This window comes from Thermobia domestica, chromosome 1 (genome assembly GCF_964235325.1).
Source record: "Thermobia domestica chromosome 1, izTheDome1.hap1.1, whole genome shotgun sequence".
Lineage (NCBI taxonomy): Eukaryota > Metazoa > Arthropoda > Insecta > Zygentoma > Lepismatidae > Thermobia > Thermobia domestica.
Genome location: NC_137454.1, coordinates 100405750 through 100423479, shown reverse-complemented (window position 1 = coordinate 100423479; position 17730 = coordinate 100405750). Strand labels below are relative to the sequence as shown.

The 17730-nt window shown below is 35.8% G+C and overlaps 1 protein-coding gene across 1 annotated transcript in view; it reads left to right on the top strand.

Moving 5' to 3' along the window:
- LOC145666383 (hemocyte protein-glutamine gamma-glutamyltransferase-like) overlaps positions 1-16338 on the top strand; it is a 161411-nt gene extending 145073 nt beyond the window's left edge. Inside the window, exons 9-10 of the mRNA XM_081733576.1 lie at positions 7379-7518; positions 14311-16338. Coding sequence (XP_081589702.1) covers positions 7379-7518; positions 14311-14452 — 282 coding nt within the window. The 3' untranslated portion in view covers positions 14453-16338. The remainder of the gene's footprint in view (positions 1-7378; positions 7519-14310) is intronic.
- The last annotated feature ends 1392 nt before the right edge of the window (positions 16339-17730 follow it).

The window sequence follows — 17730 nt, the reverse complement described above, 5'->3', positions numbered from 1 at the left end:
TTATAATACAAAGGTGAAAATTTTTAGGTTTTATTTTTAAAATAAAAATATCCTATTCTGAGGGGGGGAATCGCCCCGCCCCCTGGATCTGTCCCTGACTTGAGCATATGCGTGGTTTATTACGAACAGTACAAAAATAACTGTGATAGATTGATTACAAGTAATCCGGTTAGAAACACTGCTGCTTGCATTTTAGTTCCAAAACCGGCCGCCTGCACTCGCTCGCTGGTCAGGTAATAACTGTTCCGATTTTCTGCTTCGGTTTATTATTTTTCTTTTCACACTTATTGCTGCAGTATTTAATACACAAGGGCATATTCAACCAAATAAAGCAAAATTGTAAAGATTTAATATGCCAATAGCCCTGTTTAATGTGCCAATGTTTTATAATATACACTGCTCCATATAAATGAACGAATGGAGCAGTGTATACCATAAAATATAGCTAACCCTAAGAGAGTGTCTCAGAGCAAGGTAGAATCTTATCACCTTAAATGTGAAATAATTCTAACCTCCTATGTCCGTCTTTATTAGGTGGCCACTGAAAGCTAAATTTCTTCAATGCACAAACTGTAGTAAACAAATAAGTCAACTAATAAAATAAATAATATAATGAATTAGTGTAAATATGCTACTTTAATCGGTCCATTGTAGTAATGACAGATTTTTATTAGTACAAATATCACTCTTTCTTGCTTTAGGAACAATTGAAATAAGCACAATAACACTATTTATATCCACAAAAGCACATAAACATCCAAGTTATTGATCTAATCTCCTGCAAGCAATCCTGCAACAAAATGCTGTAAAATATCCAAAACAGAATACTTCGAGAAGCGAAAATGAATACAAAATTCATCATCGTTGAAATACTCAAAAGAATTTTGAGCGTCTCTCATTAATCTTCTAAGTCGGATAGCATATTATATACTTATATCTTCAGCACTTCAAACTCATCCAAAACATCCAAACCTTCTGCAAGCATATTCACTCTATTCATAGCTGAACACAATGTTATCAAGGATTAATCTTCCGTTTTTGATGGTTAATCTTAATCCGACGGTTTGGCAATATAAGCTTCAGATCAGTGTTGGTTCAACACATTATCCTCACTTCGATTATTAAATTTAGTTTAATCCCTATCCACGGATTAATCCTCGGTTGGCGCAACTGAGCATGATTGAACACAAGAATTGCATATAGTAGTATTATAATGGTTAAATACAGTAAGGTATTACATATTTGTAATATTGGTCATCCTTAAGATAAAAGAACACATTGTTAAAAACATACGCAATATAATAATTAACACTTCTGACCAGAGTATACACACTTATCTATTAGTGAGTTCCAGAGTCGTGATGGATAGAATTTCCTACGTAATATCTATATATTAAGAAAACAAAAATATACTTCTTTATCTAGCTTAAAAGCAAAAAGGAAAAGAATTTTCAATATATATAAATTATACGGACATCTTTGTATTCTTAACCAGATTCTACCACTAATAATATTATCAATAATAATATGATTACATGTTTACATGTTATAGATATTGATTTGTTAGGAATACAGACATCCGCTTGTTAGATGAAAGGGAACATCTAAATATATTTATTAACCAGAGAGCTGAACTCGTGGTCAAAGAAGGGGAGATGAACACATTCAACAAGGAAGACGAACTCCAGAAAACAGATATTCATTCTAGCTATACAGAAGACAAAATATGCAAACAAGAAATATGCAATGGGTATTTTAAAATACTTATTCACTTGCAAAAATGCAAAGAAAATAAATAAATAAAACTAAAGGGACGAATTTGGGTCACTACAGTACCCAATCCACAGTTCTTGGGGTCACTGAGATAAATAGTGAAACTCACAATGCTATAGAAGTCCACATTTATTCCCCATACGTATCCTAAGGGGAGAAAGGACTCAAATGCTTTCTATAAACCTCTTAAACCTCTCCTCGTGCAAAGAACGGACATTGAGGCTAGTTATTTATGAAGCTCAAACCACATCGTTGGCTTCGCATACGTAAGGAAGAGATTGCAGGCCATTTAACTTTCTTTGTCACTTCTTTATTCCTGGGCAACGCATAGGCGAATTAGTACCACAAGCGACAGTCCTATTAGCGACAGGAACTGTTATCTGTCCTACGAGCGACCGATTCATTTACATTGAGAAGATCAAAGATGATATGTTTCCCTCTCGTAAAATATGTTTGTCTCTGGCATTATTAGCCTCCGAACAACCTTGCTATGGAAAATGTACGTGCCAGTGATACGATTCGTTAAATATATGTTCCCTCTACTGTGAGTGCAAATAAAACATCTTAATTTTGAGTTAGATTTGACATAAAACAAATCAAATAACATAACGAGACAAGAGGGATATTTCCACAAAAAAAATATATTTCTACGTAATTAATTATTGAAAATCCAATTGTAATGTCCTCTTTCTTCAAAGGCTTTGTTTTCTGCACTTAATTTAATTCAAATCTAATTACTTACTTAGCAAAGCAACATATTTTATTTTGGAAAACTTAAACGTGTAACAGTTTCGCCAACTATCTACTTTTAAAACTTCGTAAGACTCTATGAATAAAATAAGAAAAAACATTTCAGTAATAAAAGACAGCTTTTGAGATTCCTTGCATCTCATTGGCTATTTTCAACCAATCCCACTAATTACAATGAAGTGCACTCTAAACAATCCAAAAGGTAAACAAATTCTTTAAATTACCTTCCCCTCTGTTCGCCTTGCCCCCCTTGTTTTGACTCATACATAAAAGCTTTTCGTATGGCAATCTGATATGATCAGTTATAGCTAGATGTACTGTTAAGTCCTGCGAGAGATTTGTAACTTGTGAAATAATTTCTTCGAATACACCGTCTTTTTAGATTTTTTTGATATACTCAAGTAGTGAGTACCAGTAGCGTAGTGTGGTATTCCGAAATGAAAATGAAATGAAATGAAATCTTTAAGTTTTACGTCCCACGGTTATGCCGGTTAGGCTAAAGGAGACGGTGATAATGAGAAATGAGTGAAACGGTGGAATGAAGAAAGTGGGAGGAAACGGGAGAACCCCGAAAAACCCACGAGCACGGTGTTTGTCCACCACAAAGTTCACTTGGCGGAGGCTGGGATCGAACCCGGGACCCCAAGCACCAGAGGTGAACGCTCTACCACTGAGCCACCGCGCCCCGTATTCCGAAATGAGAATGCCAAAGTAGCCACTTGTGTGATACAATACTGCTGAAATCAGCAACGCATAGCTATTACGAGGAGAAATATAGGATTATAAAAAATTTAGGGGGGCAGGCCACCCTAATTGGTGGCCTAGTGAAGTATACAGAAACATAAGCGTGGATTACGTTAGAAGCAAATATGCAATTGTCTCAGCTCCTTCTTACCACTACCGTTGTGACGAGAAAATTCCGCCCCACTGTTGTATAAACACTGTTTTCAGTATAGTTCCCTTTATTTATTTCTCGTGGGCAGTTTCTTTCTCCATATTTATGCTTGTTTGTTTGTGAGTTCCCTCAAAGAGTTTTTGGCTACGCCACTAGGCATACTAATTATTTATTGATGATGAAGATTAATAGTTTGCTTTTAATTACGATTATAATTACGATGCATTTAATTATGATTAAAGCATAACTATTTTTATATTATTATTTACATTACCGACATACTTCAAAAAGGCATTGAAGTAGCCATTTCTGTTTTGTTCCACTTCCTTGACGTTAGCGCTCATATGTTCTGTACAGAAGCTATAGCTTAGTTCAAAATAGATGAGTTGGAAATACTTGAGAATATGCCAGCTTATATCTAAAGCAAAATGTAGAGTTGCAAGGGTTGAGGAGGAGTGGGAAAGCAAGTAGTTGGGCATGCGCATTCGACAGAAAGCAGACGATAACCCCGATGGATGCAGTAGGCCTGGAAGCCCAAGGAACATAGCATAGACAGGAGGAAAGACAGAAAATGTGGATCTGAGTGACGTGCATGCCTAGGTTCCGCTTGTCAAAGTAAGGCGTGAGAGGGCATTCAGAATACTGCAGTGGAAATACTTATGATAATTACAAGTAAACAATATATATATATATATATATATATATATATATATATATATAATGAAATACGTACATTTTCTTATTAGCAGGGGATGCCAGGCATACCTGCGTTCCCTTATGCTACGCCGCTGGTGAGTCCCTTGTTTTCTATTTCTTTCTTATACCATAAATATATTCAAGCTAAACTTATGCTCCGTATCATTTTCACATGCTATTTCTAATAACATTAGGATCATAGACGTAAGTGGAGCTACTCTATGGAACTTTTCATAGTACATTTTGTTAGGTTCTAAGTGTCACGAGCATGAAACAAGTTAAAGAATAGGGAACCTTATCTTCTTCCATTATCTTAGTATGAACGAATCGGTGACTCATAGCACAGTTAACAGATCGAATCTGTCGCTCATAGGACAGTTAACAGTTCCTGTCACACATAAGACTGTCGCAAGTAGGACGACACCCGCATAAGCTTCAGCTAGTCTACTGTATCCGTAAAGTCACGCAACCGATATTTTGATCGTAATTATCTCTTAAAGCAGGGATGCAAATAACCACTCGCCCGGGACGAGTGGTTCGTTGGTGCGGGCAGGTATTTAATATCATACCGAAGGTAAGCAAATGATTTATATTGTGGAATGTGGGCTAGTAGCTTTTTTCTTGAGCTAGTAAAATGCTGTTGCTTATTTGCATCCTTGTCTTAAAGCAAGAAGGTTAGAGACCTGATTTTTGTAGGACAATGTAGTGTTTTCTATGCATATACTGTATCTTGAGAAGAAAACCGACACAATTCGTGATGTTGAATTTAAGTAGTTATTTAATTGACAGGAAGTGTATTTTTCTAAAGAAATTAAAATTGCTGATAATCAATCGCGAGATACATAAAGAAACATCAATCACGATAATTGTTGGTGTGGATGTTTAGTATTTATCGGATGAGGCAAAAATTTGATATTGTTTTTAGCGTTGATATTGTTACCAGTTGCAAAGGCTATTTTTAACGTATTGATAAAGAGTACATTTTAAAAAATAGCATTTTCTGACAAGAATGTACTAAGTACTAGCACAGATGTATCTTATCTCCGAGTGTAGTGGGCAGTGTTATTTATCAATACAATAATATTTTTTTTAAAGTTATAATAAAAGCAATTACTCATTACAGCTGACACAATTACTTACATTAATTTCAGTAGGAAAAATAATTTATGTCCATGAACAGCGTTAGGGAATGAATTAAATTTGTGATCCAGGGTCCACTCTTATACGCTAAACATCTATGTTTCTAATATAATCAGCCACTTATAAACTTTTATTTCTGTTGTACTTTGACTTCAAATTTAATATTAATTGTTTAAAAAATAAACAAACAAGAAACAGACTGCTAACTACACATAATTTCAGGTTAGTAAATCTATTATAACATTTTAAGAATTAGTATGTAAGTTTGTCTGCGAATTCATTTTATGTGCTGAAGAGAGCTTAACTTATATAATGAACTTCCTAATTATGTAAATCTTGCATTGATAGTTTTCATCCTCTAAACCAAATTCCGCTTTGTACATGAACCCGGATTTCTGGGTCAATCTTTCAATCGGGTGGTTCTACGTCACAGCCACGGGCACTTTGAGTAACAACCTCAGCAAAAGTAACAGTATAATATCTGACAAGTAAGGGACCATATGGTTGTCGCACAAATCAGATGCAGACATACGCCATCTGATTGAGCATGAAAAGATATGGAGAACACAGAAATGTAAGGTGCTAAGGGCCATAGGAAGCGGAGTGAGGGAAGAGGAAACATTGAATGTCGGCAAAATTGAAGAAAGTCAGGAATGACGGGAAAAGTTAATTTCTTGCAAACAGGGAAAGAAAGTCAACCAAAAGAAAGAAACTAAACATAACAAGGACATCAAGGACGAAGAAAGATCATAATCAGGGTTGCCATCCGGACCACAGTGTTGCCAGCGCTGCATAACATTGATATGGAAAATATAGCACAGTATAGCAATTCATGCACTAGGAAAAATATTAGTAACACAAAAGACAATTGAAAAGACTGTACACGTGCGTAAAAAGGTTTAACGCAGTCGTGAGTGAATATTACACCCGCGTGAATACAAATGGAGGAAAATAGAGAACAGTACGCACCATTTGTAGTTTAATTGCAGTTGACGTGAAGATCATGAATGAATGCGTGGTCAACACCCAATCATTTCTCTGTAAACATTAAGTACTTATGCTAAAATTGTACGTAAAAGTGACCGAGTTCTAGGACTATCACTTCTATCTCCACTCCCCCCCAAAAAAAGGTATGTGCTTAAATAAAATCTGTCAACTCCGAGCATATTACACCACATAAACAATTCACAGACACCATATAACAATCCAATTCATTAAATCAATCACATGTTGAAGCTTGTTATTCACGCCTAAAATTACCAAGATTAATTAATGTTGTATAACTCTTTTATCAGGAGTATAAGAGAAAAGTAGGTTAAGTTTATTGCACTGAAATCTCTCACAATGCACCCAATTAAAATTTAATGTATAAACCTTCAATTTAACCACACTAATATATAAAAACCATATATATATAAAAACGTAATTGATCTTGTTTATGATCGAATCACAGGAAAACAATTTAAAATGAATTTTTCATCTAGTTATCACCTACCTCGAACTGACATTTTTTTTATCATGTTTCTTTTATTAAAAAAGCATATCCTAAGAGGAAGCGGGAGATCATAATTTATGGGGGAAAAATCGTATGTCACGAGTTCGTCACATTAAAAATAAACATGTGCCAGTGTTTTTGGAATTTCCCATTTCAAGGAGGGAAGGGAAGCACTTTCTATACTTTATTTGTTACATTGAAAGCAAGGTTTGTCTGCTGTTTGTGATCGCGTCATAAGAAAATGATTAAAGAGTTTGAAATGAATTCTGTAACATAGTTAATGCCTACTGAAACTGGGTTTTTCTCGTGTCACCTTGATTAGAGTATAGCTTATGGGGACAGGAGATCAAACTTTATTGCCGAAAATAGAATATCTAATGAGTTTTTATAATTATACTCTCACTGAAATGTCTATCCTACAATGAAGAAAGGTATTCGAATATTTTTCATAAACCCGGTGCGAATTACAAGTTTTCCAGCTAGTTTTTAAAAGTAATTATGTAGGAAATGTATATAGAAAAGAGATATTTCTTAAACGAACAAGGACTTTGATTTATTCTTGTAACGAATTTAACATGGAAATTGCATGTTTGAAACTCATTAAAAAATATTTCCTCCATCTATTATAGGTTTCTGGAGAGCCAAAGATTGGAAATTGCTGCCATGCCACTTTCTCTTTCCAAAATCCACTGAATTCCCTACTGACTGAATGCTATTTCAGCGTCGAAGGTCCTGGATTGCTGATGAGACCTCAAATTGTTAAATACAGGTAGTTAAGAGTAAAATAAATAATATATGTATATACAAATTTCTCATTTATATTTCTTGAATGACAGTTCTTCATTGATATTAATTAGGAATGAGCGATATGTCGATGTATGAATGAATATTTTCAAATATCGATCTCGAAACTTTTGGTAGTTATGTTTTATATACATCAAATAAATCGATCTTTCCATGTTTCTTTCGACATTTTGTCAGCGATTTGGAAATACGATATCACAGAGCCTTACTTACAGTTTACTTGTTAAGCGAAAGTACCTTAACTAAAATTTTCTAAAATTTCCACGCCATTTTCTGTATAGTTAGTGATAGAAATACGCGGTATCATAATTCATATTTTCTAAATATTGTGAAGATCGTAAACTCGGAGACGAATCCTATTTCGATTTTTTCTTTCATTATTTTAATGAGTAAAATCCCCTCCTAAATATTGAGGACCCCCTGAAATTCAGACTGTTCTGTAAATGTAGTCTGATTTTGCAAATTGTAATATAATTTATCCTCATATTGAATTTGGACCTCTCAAAAAAATTTGTCCCCTTCCCGAAATAAATTCCTGCGTACATACGGTACCTGGTAAGAGGAATTTTAAAAATCCCTGTATAAACAAATTTAACCTAAACTAACCTTTGAAATTAAATAAATTGAAAAGGAAGGTTAAGTTGGATCCTTTAAATATCTTTGGGTTATGTCATTTAATTTAATTTTATTGGTTCTTAAGACTTCCACACTAAGCTATTGGATGTTTTATAGATTGGATGTTTTATAGAACATTTAAAAAAAATAGGTATCAATTTTGGCTTTAAACCTTCCTATTGTAACCGAGGGTGCCAGAATGGTGGCATTAAATTTCCGGCTTCAATATTGATCACTATAGGAATATGGTAAGATATAACGAGATAACATTTAAGAAGTTCGGTTTACAAGAACTTCCTTTTATACATTTACTCAGTGTGTTCGTCCTGCAGGAAACAAAAGAATCTCAAGAACTACTCGATGGATTACCATCACTTTTGGCCAAGACCTAGAGAGCCAAATTTTGGGAATTGAGTTCGTTGATGAAGAAAGTTACGGTACAGTCTGAAAGTTACGGTACGTTCACAATATGAAACGAAAATCCGTTCTTGAGCTCCCTCGTGGCTAAGCAGTTAGCGTACGCGCCTTTGGCATGGAAGACTCGGCTTCGTTTTCCGGCGGGAGCTCATGTGCTTCAGATTCCACGTTAATCAGTAGGTCAATGTCTCATATAGCCTCGCTGCGGAAAGGGACACTAAAACCAAATCAATCAAACAACGAAACTTCCTTGTTAGACTTCCGAACTATGCTATGCGTAAGTATCGAAAGTCTCATAGAACGGCTATGTCCAATCGCCTGTCTGTCTATCGACAGGTATCAGAAAAAATACGGTAAGAAATACTGAGAAGCGATATTTCGGAATTGATCCAGTGTCCCAAGATTAGCTTCCATCTCATTCGTTAACCCTCTATTCAAACCAGAAGTGATATAAATGAACCCTTTCCTGTTTAAACATTGATCATCATAGAATAAAAACGGGAACAGATAGTGACAAGCGGTTTTCTGAAATCGATGTAGCGTCTCAAGGAAAAAAAGATACTATCTTCGCCCGCATCCATCTACTAAAACCAGAAGTGGTAGAAATTTACGACTATTTCCAGTTTCAATATTGATTGCAATAGAAGATTAACGTAAAAAGATTCCGAGCAATCTCTTGCAATTTATTCAGCTTCCCAAGAATATGTTCCATCTCTTCCGTTAACCTACCATTCAAACCGGAAGTGGAAGAAATCAACTATTTCAGATATCAATGATATTTGATACGATATCGAACAAAAACAGTAATATAGCGCTTTCTTTGGAACCGATTCAGAAATCGTATCATTTCCACCCATATCTCTCCGCTAAAATCGGAAGTGGTATAAAATGACTACTACTTTCGGTTTCAATATTGAATTCACGTAATTTTTAACTCTGTCGTACTTCCCTAATGTAAAACAAAACTCACTTGTTTTCTAAAGTAATTTATTTATCGACATGGGAAAATTACCTTTGAAATATATTAGCATCAGCAAAAGGATCTAAATACGACATTTCCTTACTATATACACTATGTGATCAAAAGTATCCTGACACCCCTAAAACATATGTTTTTCATATTAGGTGCATTGTGCTGTTGCCTACTGCCGGGTACTCATTATCAGCGACCTCAGTAGTCATTAGACATCGTGAGAAAGCAGAATGGGGCGCTCCGCGGAACTCACGGACTTCGAACATGGTCAGGTGATTGGGTGTCACTTGTGTCAGAAGTCTGTACGAGAGATTTCCACACTCGTAAACATCCCTAGGTCCACTGTGTCTGATGTGATAGTGAAGGGAAACGTACAGCACAAAAGCGTACAGGCCGACCTCGTCTGTTGACTGACAGAGACCGCCTACAGTTGAAGAGGACTGTAAAGTGTAATAGGCAGACATCTATCAAGACCATCACACAGGAATTCTAAACTGCATCAGGATCCACTCCAAGTACTATGACAGTTAAGCGTGAGGTGAGAAACCTTGGATTTCATGATCGAGCGGCTGCTCATATCCACACATCACGCAGGTAAATGCCAAACGACGCCTCGCTTGGTGTAAGAAGCGTAAACATTGGACGATTGAACAGTGGAGAAACTTCGTGTGGAGTGACGAATCACGGTACACAATGTGGCGATCCGATTGTAGGGTGTGGGTATGGCGAATGCCTGGTAAACATAATCTGTCAGCATGTGTAGTGCCAACAGTAAAATTCGGAGGTGGTGGTGTTACGGTGTGGTCGTGTTTTTTCTTGGAGGGGTTTTCACCCCTTGTTGTTTTGCGTGGCACTCTCACAGCGCAGGCCTACCTTGATATTTTAAGCACCTTCCTGCTTCCCACTGTTGAAGAGCAATTGGGGAATGGCGATTGCATCTTTCAACACGATCGAGCACCTGTTCATACTGCACGGCCTGTGGCGGAGTGGTTATACGACCATAACATCCCTGTAATGGACTGGCCTGCACAGAGTCCTGGCTTGAATCCTATAGAACACCTTTGGGATGTTTTGGAACGCCGACTTCGTGCCAGGCCTCACCGACCTACATCGATACCTCTCCTCAGTTCAGCACTCCGTGAAGAATGGACTGCCATTCCCCAAGAAATCTTCCAGCACCTGCTTGAAAGTATGCCTGCGAGAGTGGAAGCTGTCATCAAGGCTAAAGGTGGGCCAACACCATATTGAATTCCAGCAGTACCGATGGAGGGCGCCACGAACTTGTAAGTCATTTTCAGCCAGTTGTCCGGATACTTCTGATCACATAGTGTAGGTCATCGGTTGATACTATTACCTTGAAAGTATCGACATTATTCAAGGATCAAAAGCATCTGAAACCACTCCCATTAAAATGAAATTTATCAAAGTTTGATTATCCTTAATTCGTACAAAATATCCTAAGTTAAACACCTGGCCAAATAATGGTAGCGCAGTCAAAACCATTAGAACAGCGAATGCGGGTTCGAATCCCGCAGTGGGCTTGCGTGTTATGTATTATCCTTCCACCATTCACTTTATTAGCATCATTAATATCTCATCACTTCCTAAGGGAACAAAATTAATTAAGAGATGTAAAATTCACAAATAAATAAATGAGTGAATACAAAAAATAATAAATGTTTATGTATTCAGCGTTTCACAATTATAGAGCCGAATTTAAAACGAGTCCAGTTTAGAAAGATAACTAACTTAACAAGTTTTGAACTCCATTGAGGCTAATCTTAAATTAAATGACATCTTTAGTTTAAACTCTCATAATTATGCCTATTCTGTAAAAGTGTTCCATAAAATTACAATGAATGACTGTCAAACGTGTTATCATTCCGTCCTTGTTAATTCAAAGCGCTCATGTTAAAACCATAGAGCCCATGTTAAAATATTAAATATAGCCTACTGTAGATTGATATTAAAATCATGGTCAATACTTGTAGCACTCATTAATTATAGTGTCATAAAGAAATTGTCCACCGTCAATTCAGATCTATTGAAGGGTCTCTCAAATCCAGAAATAAGAGTTCTACCACAAGTAAGCTACCGTGACTACTCTTGAATTATGAAGAGAATTCTCTAGTGTAATGAATCCGTCATAATTAATCTAGTCAATCGCATGTGTATCTTGGGTTTGTTACCCGGTTGGAGGGCATCAAACACCCTACAGTGCACAGTGGTCCAGAAACCACGAAAACCTGGCCAAAAATTAGACAAGCCACATGGACTGCATGTGTGATTTGAAATCGTTAGAAGTACCGAAAAGAAGATGATAGGAAGTGTCTGAAAGAATATTTTGACCGTATGGATAGAAGTGACGTATAATATGTATGTAAGAAAAATACAGTATAACCTTAGTCTGAGTCCTCTTCACTGACATCTGTGACATGGACCATGAATGGCTGTAGAGCGTCCAGCAGACGTACTTCAATGGAGAGTACTTCACATGATAGTGGCTTTCGGTTTTGTCTTGGTATAATTTTTTGTTGAAATGATAGGATCAGAGGTAACGAGAAGGCGTTGCACCACACCTCGCATGGTAAGCTCCTTTGAGCTCTTCCTGGCTTGATGCTCTCGAAATTGCTTTAGATTCTTGTTGCGAGCTTCCTGAGCTTCTTCTGACATCTGTCCAATAGGCAGATGGGCGTAGGAGATGATGGCCGCACCATGAACAAACTCCTTGTGCACAGACGCATGCATGAAGTACCAGGGGTATTGTCGTATGTAGAGCTGCACTGTCTCTAATGCGTATGTTTGAAACTTCTGTGTGTTGATGTGTAACCGCTTGACATGGCTTTTAAGATGCATATCTACATCTCTTGAAGGGATTTACACACAGGCTGGTTATGCTTGCAACCTGATCAGGATGATGAAAGAATCTTCTCGCCGAGTTTCCGTCATTTGTTATCCCCGAACCTCCCGGCAGTGGATGATCCACGAAGAGGAAGAGTGATTCCTTTAATTGGCATTAAACTTGTTTTCTCCGGTATTCCATCATAGAATGAGGACCTCTTCCTGGACGATAGCTTAACGTTGATTCGTGTGATCCAAGAGTTCCTGAAGCGGGACCTCTACAATTGATTCAGACATTAGTAGTCCGTGTGGATAACAATGCTTTTCTGACTAACGGTTTGTTATAGGCTGGGTAGATATCACGCATTCTAAAACTTTGCGTCAGACCGAATAAGCAGATATTGATGATTAGTCATGTCATCCTCCAGGAAAAGTACAAATGCTGCATCAGGCGTGTATATTCGAGTTCCTGATTCCAAAACCTCATGTTGTCTAGATGCCCAGGCTACTTTTTTTTTTTTTTTTTTTTTTTTTTTTTTTGCCCTACTCAGGAAAGCCAGACTTTCTTTCAGTAGCTTCGCTTGTTCCATCTTTCCTTCTTTTCTTAACTTTATAGTGGTAGCTTCTGCCAGGATACAGCTAATGTGGGACATTCTTAGGCTCTCTGTCTTCCTTTTACGTAATCGTCCACTGTCATCCGCAAAAGAAACACTTGGTCTCCCCTTAGGTGGTGATGCACGATCCTCCTCCTCCACAAGAATAACAAGGTTTTCGTCTAGCCATGTTGCAAGTTGCGATGCACCTTGTCCAATCGTCGAAATGCATAAGTAACAAATACACTAATGCCGTGTTGAATAGTTTGTCTTCCTTTATCCCTCTTTGGCTTCACTTCTTCCAGAACGTGGTTCACAAGTTGGCTTTACTCTTCCCGTCCTCTACTCATAGACTGCAGCAACACGAATAGGTCTCTCCTTTTGCGTCGACACTCAATTTTGGACCTGAAATTACAGAATAACAATGTTCGTCATCATGCATTTTCTTCCAATGACATTTGTTTTCAAACATTCTACTAATGCGGATTTTACTATTTTTCGCTTCATAGTACACCCATTCATATATAACCTTACTTTTCTACGAAAGGAGCAAAAACGGGCAAGTTCTTTCTTTCTTCCCATCTCAAGGGAATGTTACTCTAGGTTCGGAACAAGAAATGAGCATGTAACGAGGTGTAACAAATTTCGCACATCAAATCACAGTTTGCTTTTATAATTAATTTCTAACGAACGAAGTGGTACAATTATCTACCATCTATCACATGGTAGACGCATATATCCAACCAACAACTTTGTTATTCAAAAAATGAATATCTATATACATATTAGAAATAAAAATATCATGCCCGTATTCAGTGTGTACAGGTACACAAATTCCAAAATAATGCCACCCTTTTCTCAATTCAAAATGCGACAAATCAGTAGCATGCATTGGTACAGTTTAGTTGGCTCTGGACGTCTACTGGGAGGTTGCAAAATGTCCATGACAGGTATTTCGTACTCCCCAGATATTTGGCTTCTCAAAACTATATAGCATACATTCCATCTGTGTGTTTGAAAAAATCATTTTTGGCCAGGTTTGTCGGGTTCCGGGACTACTGTGCAAATTTACTTTAAACTGTAGGTGTCGTCTATTATAATCTTGCTGCTGACAATGAACATAAAATCTGCTCTGGTCAAGAGAATCCAAATTCGATTTGAGGTGGGTTACTTTTGTCTTGAATACGGATATTAAAACTTCTAAGAAACAAAAAGAAATTCCAGATTTTTTATTGTGTATAATTTTAGTACATACATTATTGCAACGTTTTTAAATATTAAACAAAAAAAAACTTCAATTATCTATTCACTTTTGTAGGAATGTGAATCCCAGAGAGTTTGTCTCGTACTCACAAATATTCTTCCCAAAGAAAACCGGAGAACGAAAAATTGTGGCAACTTTTAATTCTAAACAAATCACCGAAGTTACTGGTTCAATCACCGTTCACGTCACTGAGTAAACAGGAAGCTTATTCCAAAGAAGAAAATAAAGAAAGAAGGAAGAAGCAAGGGTACAAAACAAGATAGAAGATATAGGCTATAGAATGATACATGTGTGTTTGTGCAAGTATTATATCATATGGATGAGTTAAAGTTCCTGAGGTATAACTCAGTTTTCAAGAAAAAGACTTAGAGAAACCAAATCTAAATTAGCCAATCTGTTAACAGAAACCATAACTTAGAGCTTCATTCTAGACACATAACAGTGAAAGTTATAGTGATAAAGGAAACAGCTCTTTTATTCTCGAATATACTGAAGTATTTTTTGCGTTAATCTCTGGAAAACGAACAAAATGTGACTTACACCACTGTAATTTTAACCCGTCCATGTTTAGTTTTGTATTTTGTAACCAACTAGATTGTATTTTGATTTGTCTCTTGAAACTAAAATGATCATGGGAGTCCTTATGGGGGGGGTGAGTAGAAGAGGGACAAATCGACCTTCTCTTGGCACCCAAAAACACTTTACACAGAAAAAAATGAAAGAAAAATACATGACCATATGAGCTGAAATAACTACCCACAATATTTTACTTTACAAGTAGTATGTGAATAACCGCTAGGAGTAGCTGTCTGTATCATAGCTAGGAATGTTTCAAACGGATACGAAAACAGTACAGTAATAGATAGTTACAATGTGCCAGTTATCACTGTATTTTTCCTTACATATTACGTACATATTCTTACATATGAGAATTTAACCTCAAAGCATGTACTTTTGTTCAGCTTGATCTCATATATCGATTGATATGCGCATCAACTTTGAACATTATTTTAGTTAAACTGAAATTGAAATTTAAGTGTAATCATCATTTGAAGCTATATCTCATTAGCAGTACTATGAATTATTGTATGTCATGTTTCTAGCTTCATAAAGAAGGTCTTGATCAAGATGTGTATTAGTTTTATCTTATTATTGATGATGTGATTTTTGTACAACATCAATTTTTGGGTTTTCAAACAAATTCTTTTTTTTCTCAAAAACTACGCATGAGTTTTACACTCATTCATTTAATTTTATTCAATGTAGTGAGATCTATCGATTAGTATACGTCTCATCTTTGAATATTTTTTCGTTGGGCGCTATAATACTCGTATTTATGAAATTAATAATATTTACATGAAATATCTACATTAGTTTCGACTACCCCCCAGAGCAGAAGATTAAAACCATTGTCGCAAGTAACATAATATATCCTTGTGTTCTGTTACCTGCACTTCATTTCATTATGTACTGTACCATGCTCAGGTCATCTTCTTCTGCATGCCTAACAAGATAAATATATCAACAAATAAATAAATCCTGATTAGCATTTTCCAATGAGACTACCAATAAATAAACACTTATGACCTCACAAAAGGCATTACCTTCTGCAGCCCGCACATCTTCGGATGGGAATGAAATTGTACTTTAAAAATATGGACGATCTATTCCAGGCCCATGAAAAACAACGCGAAAAAATCTAAAACCAACTGTATTGTACATCTTTATATTTCTTTTGGATGTGATAATTTCATGTTCAACTATTAAAACCATATGGATGCCCATGGATATAATTCATAATTTGTTCTTGTGTGCACTTAAAAAAAATCATTATCATGTCGATAAGGTTATTATTTCAAAAGGATCACGCTGTTATTCCTCTGCTGTTTATTTAGTATTTGTACATGTGTATAAAGTAGGACAATCAATAAATGATTCCAATTAATTTAGTTACTTAACACATCATAGTGTATAGTTATTTGCTTTTATATTATGTTTGCTATTGTGTTAAATGAAATGTTATAATAGCCTACTATATTATTTTTAGATTTCATTATGTATTTTTGTTTTTAATGAAATATATCTCCTTCTTTCACACAACATATATTTTATTCCTTGCAGCACGTAATTTTTGTTAGCTAATAATACTGAATATTCATCCACTACCACTATTTTACGTAGTGGTCTGTTGGATGATACTGGATGAAAGTACGTGAGGCAGCCGCCGAACGGGCCAACACTGTTGAATGAACCAACATGATAAAGGTCGAAAGTGCCATTTACTACGCAAAATATTTTGCTCAAGAAGTTTACTTTAATCATTAATGCTATAGTGGATAGTTGCTTTCATTACCTAGTGCTAAGCTACGCAAAATTTCTCATGGACATTTAAAAGAATGGAAGATTACTTTGATTAACGAAAATGTTAACTGTTCGTTTATCTCTTTTGCTTTATTTTTCACACAAATCTATTTTAATTTCTGGCAACGATATGAGGGAAGGAAGTTTAGTGATCATGAAAACAATATCGACTTCAAGATTTCAAAACGGACTTACAAATTTCATAACCCCCTGTCGAAAACCAGATTTTTGAATGTATATCCATCAGTTCATCCCAAGGAAAATACTATGTTTACTCACCTGGAGGCCATAACACTCAACATATCGAGACCAAATTTTAAACTTCAGATCTTCATAAGATTATATAGTGAAACTTACCGAATTTTCTTGCTAGGACCCATTTACTGAAAAATGAAACTCAAAATTTGTGATTTTTTTTCAAATATGGCTCTAGCAATGGTGTTCATATTTCATCAATCAATGTTTCAACCACTCCTATAATATGGTGTAAGTCGTTTATCTAGGAAAAATTCAGAGGGAGCAGTTTAATCTTTGGGATTTATCTTTTCTAATCAATTTTATCCGAAGCGACTTTAGCGATTTTGTTCATATTATTTAAATATTAATAAATATTGTGGTGTAAGTGGTTTCCCATTTAAACATCCACAAGAAGTAATTTATTATTGAGGATGAAATTTTCTCTGACAATTTTCTCAAAATGACTTAACTGATGTTTATATTTCATTAATAACCCGATATTATAGCATAAATCATTCGTCCTGAAAAATCTTCAAGGGGTAATTTACTGTGGTGGTGAATTTTTTTCGGACGATTTTCTCAACGATTCATGCAATTTTGTTCATATTTCATAAATAAATGTTACATTAATAACGTGACAATATGACATAACTCATTTGTTCTTCAAAACTCCACAAAGGGTTATTTACTCTTGGGGATGAGGGGGCGACTTGAATTTTGAACGATTTTCTTAGGTAATTTTGTTCATATATCACAAATAAATGTTTAATTTGAACCTGACAATATGGCATAACTTATTTGTCCTGAGAAATCGACAAGAGTAATGTGATGCATTTTCTTCGGATGATTTTCTCAAAAACGACTCAGGCGATTTAG